The 6104-nt window shown below is 44.2% G+C and overlaps 1 protein-coding gene across 1 annotated transcript; it reads left to right on the forward strand.

Moving 5' to 3' along the window:
• The first annotated feature begins 620 nt into the window (after positions 1-620).
• On the forward strand, positions 621-1416 carry LOC103646526 (uncharacterized). Its single transcript, XM_008671256.4, has 2 exons — positions 621-775; positions 948-1416. The coding sequence occupies exons 1-2, from the start codon at positions 683-685 to the stop codon at positions 1176-1178; spliced, it is 324 nt and encodes a 107-aa protein (XP_008669478.1). The 5' UTR covers positions 621-682; the 3' UTR covers positions 1179-1416.
• Positions 1417-6104: the final 4688 nt, after the last annotated feature.

Below are 6104 nucleotides of genomic sequence, written 5' to 3' on the forward strand. Positions count from 1 at the left end.
CCTCTCGCAGTCGTTTCGTTCCTGCCCGAATCCCCCGCCGCACCGAGACTTCTTACTTTCTTAGACAATAGCATCCACGAGGGTGGAGCGCTGCGTGTTGATCTGTTGCCTTCAGTGCTCCGGCCATGCCCTTCCGTCCGATTCAGCGGCGGCGGTGGCGATACAATTGGCGTTGTGGGCTTGTGGCTTCTGGTGCTCAGCTTCCTCGCGGATTTCGCCACCGTGTAGCACAGCATGCAATTTTCACAGTTTTGATTCGTCTAGCCAACAGAGGGTTCCAATCCCATGGCGCCGCATAGGAGACTTGTACCCTGGCGCACCGTCCTTCCTGCTCCCTATCGTCTCCCCATATACTGCCTCCAGTCCAAACCAACGACAAGCATGCCTATATCTTACTCGCTCTACCCTTTAGCGCATATATCACTAGTTAGTACTAGTAGTTACACTAGCGATTGGTGCATTCACAAACATGTTATTATGAAATGGTACAGCCATATACATGTACTCAAGGTGGAGCCTGAACCGCACCTGGAAGTGGAGCAAAGCGTGTCTCTAGCCCCAAGTGCAGCATTGTTCAACATGTTAGTATGTTAGGTTTATTATTAGTTCTTTCACCCGTTCAGCATTGTTCAATTTTGGGTTATATACAGGGCTTGGATTGAATGAAGAGGTTCGACCCAACATGGATTCGAAGACAAAGTTCAGTGATGTCAAGGGAGTTGACGAAGCTAAAGCTGAACTTGAGGAAATTGTTCACTACCTACGAGATCCTAAGGTGAATTGTTTTAGTCAGGCACACTATTTGTCTGTGATGACTGATGAGATAGAACAATGATTAACATTATGTCTAGTCCAATATGCCCATTATTGACTATGTTGTATTGCTGTTGGCATGTACCAATATTTCATGGCAAATCTTATATCCCAAGTTTTTATATGCTCAACAGGCCGCACTTGAAGAAATCTTATATCAGTTTGAGGAAAAACTCCAAGCTGAAAGAGAGGAAGCTGCTAGGAAGCAGGAAGAGTTGCAAGCACAACTACAAGCTCAACAGGCGGCACTTGAAGAAAACCAAAGTTTGCTGCGCCAGGCCCAAGAGGAAGTGAAGGGGATGCATACCAAGTTTGAAGAGACCAATGCACTGCTACGAGCTGTCCTGAAACTTCAGAAAGATTGAGGTAGGGATGCATACCAAGTCTGAGGATGACGCCTTTGCTTAAGGTTTTTCTACCTTGCTAGAACATATCTGTGGTTAGAACTTTGTCAGAACTATGTGCAATCTGTTTGAATGCTTCAAACCTTTGTGGTGGAACCTTTGTATGTTTGAACCTCTGTTGTGGAAGAACTAGTGTGCTGGAATTGTGTATGACTTGTGATGAGAATGTTGTGTATGATGGCTTTTCTGTGTATTATGATTCTGTGAGCTATCATGAGAGCTCAGTGTGTCGTCACTGTATGGTCACTGTATGTGGGTGCCATAAGTGACGATCCCAACTTTAGGTGACGCGTTGACTGGAAAAAATGTGACAGATAACACCGTCATATATAGCAACAATATGTGACGGACGAACGCAGCCGTCACAAAACGTGATGACATTATGTGACGGTACTCTGAACAGTCGTCACAAGGTACATAATGTGACGGTCGTTATATGACGACCCTTATGACGCAACATTTTGATCATAAGATGCTTTTTATGACTAATTTTGTACTAAACATGACACTTTACTTTTGTCATACAAAACCATTTTTTGTAGTGGCAGTATGCTCAGGCCTTCAACGACCTATGCTAGTACGCAGGGTATCATGTTGATTCTGATGAGAAGAAGAGAGACTGTTTCCGAAGGGGTCTCAACACCAAGTTGCGTGAGCGTCTCAACACTGTTCGGGCTGATAGCTTCAATAAGTTGGTCAACTTGGCCATCTCACGGGAGGATTGTATTGTAGCTCACCGAGCAGAGAAGAAGAGGAAGGCACCAATGCCAGCACCCTCCGCTCAACCTCAGAGGTTCAGGATTGTTTCCCACAATCAGAGCAGAGGATTTCAGCAGCAGGCAGGCAGATGGGTGATCAGGCCACCTCAGCAGCAGGCAGCCAATACCCAATCATTTTCCAGCTCCCGCTCCAAGGAACAATCAACCTCCGCAGCAGCATCAATTCTGCCAGGGAAATGGGAACAAGTGCTTCACTTGTGGCAATGTGGGCCATTATGCCAAGAATTACCCAAGGAATCAGCAGAGGTAGATGCCAGCACCGAATCAAGACAAGGGAAGAAAGCAGAAGGTGCAAGTCAGGCAAGGGAAGCTCAACTTCACTACTGTGGAGTAGTTACCTGAGGGAGCCCCCATCATGACTGGTATCTTTTCAGTTTTTAATCAACCTGCATTAATTCTGTTTGATTCTGGTGCATCTCATAGCTTCATTAGCTAGAAGTTCAGTGCTAAGTGTCAATTGTCGTTCTGTCATACCCGAGGGTCTTTTATGATCGCAACGCCAGGAGGCAAGGTTGCAACAAACCAATTAAATCAAAGTGTGCCCATTCGCCTGGGAAGCCACATTGTCAAGACCACCCTCCTTATTCTAGGATTGGAAAATGTGGACATTATTTTGGGAGCCAATTGGATGACCCGGCACCAAGTGGTGTTAGATATAGCCAACCGCATCATTGAAATTAAATCCCCAATCTGTGAGAGTTTCACCTTAATTCTGCCCAGCCAAGATTCTACTCGATCATGTGCTTTTGCTATGATAGAGTTAACCTTGAAGAAGATTCTAGTGGTTTGTGAGTATGCAGATGTTTTTCCTGATGAATTACCAGAAATGCCACCAGACCAGGATATTGAATTCGCCATCGAGTTGCAACCGGGAACGACACCTATTTCCAAGAGGCCTTACCGGATGCCACCCGCTGAATTGGCAGAATTGAAGAAGCAATTGCAAGAAATGTTAGACAAGGGTTTCATCCGCCCAAGTACTTCGCCTTGGGGATGTCTAGCCTTGTTTGTAAAGAAGAAACATGAAAGTTTGAGGCTGTGCATAGATTATTGCCCACTTAATGCGATGACTATCAAGAACAAGTATCCTTTGCCTCGTATTGATGTTCTTTTCGATCAATTGGTCGGAGCCAAAGTGTTTTCCAAGATAGACCTTCGCTCCAGCTATCATTAGATCAAGATACGAGCAAGTGATATTCCGAAGACTGCCTTCTCAACTAGATATGGGCTGTATGAATATCTGGTAATGTCATTAGGGCTGACCAATGCACCAGCATACTTCATGTATCTGATGAACTCTGTCTTCATGCCTAAATTGGACAAGTTCGTGGTGGTTTTCATCAATGATATCTTGGTGTACTCAAAGAACGAAGAAGAGCATGCTGGTCATTTGCATGTAGTGCTTCAACGTCTGCGAGAGCACCGTCTTTATGCCAAATTGTCAAAATGTGATTTTTGGCTAAAGGAAATCAAATTCTTGGGTCACACTATCTCTGAGGCAGGCATAGCTGTTGATCCTAATAAGGTGCAAGAGGTGATGAACTAGAAGCCGCCAACGACTGTCCGTCAGATTCAAAGTTTTCTGGGATTGGCTGGTTATTACCGAAGATTCATTCCGGATTTCTCTCGAATTGCAAAGCCCATGACTGAATTGTTGAAGAAAGGAGCCAAGTTTGTTTGGAGTCAGAAGTGCGAAGATGCCTTCCACTCATTGAGGCAACATCTGACCACAGCACCGATGTTAGCGCAACCCGACAACAGCAAGCCATTTGATGTGTACTGTGATGCCTCTGGCACTAGACTAGGTTGTGTTTTGATGCAAGACAACCGAGTCATTGCTTATGCGTCAAGAGCACTCAGGCCTCATGAGCAAAATTAACCCACTCATGACTTGGAGTTAGCATCCGGGGTTCATGCATTGAAGATGTGGAGACACTATTTGATGGGAACCCACTGCAACATCTTCACAGATCATAAGAGCCTCAAGTATATCTTTACTCAAGCTGATCTCAACATGAGGCAGAGAAGATGGCTAGAGCTGATCAAGGACTATGACCTGGAGGTACACTATCACCTAGGGAAGGCTAATGTGGTAGCTGATGCCTTGAGTCGGAAATCGCAATGCAACTGTGTTATGATGGATTCTCGCGTCAACATCCAGTGTGATGAGTTGAACAAAATGAAGATTGAAGTGATTCCTTCTGGTGCTTTGTCTCACATTTCCGTTGAGCCAACTTTGCAAGACCAGATAATCTGGCCCAACTCAGTGACAAGGGAGTGCAAATCATTAAAGAGAACCTCCATCAGAAGATAGAGAAGTATATGTGTTTCCACCAAGATGGGAAGGGTATATTGTGGTTTGAAAGCAGGTTGATGGTTCCTAAAAATAAGGATCTCAAGAAGAAGATCTTGGATGAAGCTCATCTCTCCAAATTCTCCATGCATCCAGGAAGCACCAAAATGTACCATGATCTGAAGCCGTTGTATTGGTGGACCAGAATGAAGAGGGAGATAGCCCAATATGTATCAGAATGTGACACATGTCAGAGGATAAAGGCAAGCCACTTAAAATCTGCTGGTGCCTTGCAACCCCTATCAGTACCTTCATGGAAATGAGATGACATCAGCATGGATTTTATTGTGGGTCTGCCCAACACCTCTTGACATCATGATTCGATTTGGGTCATTATGGATCGACTGACAAAAGTGGCACATTTTTTGCAGTGTACACCACTGATAAGGCTCAGAAGTATGCAAAGCTGTACATTGACCGAATCATGTGTTTGCATGGATTGCCCCGAACCATTGTCTCTGACCGAGGAGCCCAATTTGTTGCCAGATTTTGGGAACAACTGCAAGAGTCTTTGGGAACTAAGCTAATAAGAAGTTCAGCTTACCACCCGCAGACTGATGGTCAGATCGAAAGGGTAAACCAAATTCTTGAAGATATGTTAAGGGATTGTGCAATCGATTGTGGATAGAACTGGGATAAGTACCACTCCTTGGTAGAGTTTGCTTATAACAACAGTTACCAATCCAGCCTAAAGATGGCACCTTTCGAAGCCCTATATGGAAGGAGGTGTCGAACACCCCTCAATTGGTCTCAGCATGGAGAAAAAGAAATTTTTGGACCTGACTTAGTGACTAAAGCCGAGAGGAAAGTCAAACTAATCAGGAAGAATCTAGAAGCTGCTCAGGCCAGGCAGAAGAGTTACCATGATAAAATAAGGAAACCTCTCCAGTTCAAAGTGGGAGATTTCGTATATTTGAAGGTATCACCAACCAAAGGAGTGCAGAGGTTTGGGATCAAAGGCAAGCTAGCCCCTCGTTACATTGGACCTTATGAGATCATAGAAGCATGTGGACCCGTGGCATACAAATTGAAGTTACCTCCAAAAATGTCTGCCATCCACAATGTATTCCATGTATCCCAACTAAAGAGATGTGTTCGATTGCCGACCGAGATCATAGCAGAACCAGAATTGGAGATAGAGCCAGATCTATCGTACCAAGAGTACCCTTCCAAGGTTCTGGATTGCAAAGAAAGATCAACTCGGGCTAAATCGATCAAGATGTATAAGATCCAATGGAATAATCACTCAGAGGAAGAGGCTACTTGGGAGACTGAGGAATTTCTACGTTCGAACTTCCTCAATTGTCTACCTAAGGGAATTGGTACATAACCATGCCCAACCCCTCCCCCTGCCCTTTTAATCTAAATATAAGAAAAATGATCTTAATATAAAAAGGGTTAATCGTAAAAATAAAGCTAAAAGGACTTCCTTCTGAAGTTGCAAAGAAGATGACATTCGAAGAGCAGTTTATTAAAAGAACCTTGATAAATGAACCACCAAAAGTCAAGTAAGCCTTAACCTTCGCTTCGCCCCGGGAGGACTCCGACCCGAATCTCGGGACGAGATTCCTTTAAGGGGGGAAGGCTGTAACACCCCAGTAATTCTCAAAGTCCCTCTTAGTGCTAACTCAAGAACCATTATTTCATGTGAACCAAATTGGGCAAAAGACACCAATCAACTTGAGAATAAAAGTTCCACTAAGTATTTTATCTTAAGAATAATGCCTAAATCATATGGTGCATTCCAAAAAGGGA

This window comes from Zea mays, chromosome 2 (assembly GCF_902167145.1).
Source record: "Zea mays cultivar B73 chromosome 2, Zm-B73-REFERENCE-NAM-5.0, whole genome shotgun sequence".
In the NCBI taxonomy this organism is placed as follows: Eukaryota; Viridiplantae; Streptophyta; class Magnoliopsida; order Poales; family Poaceae; genus Zea; species Zea mays.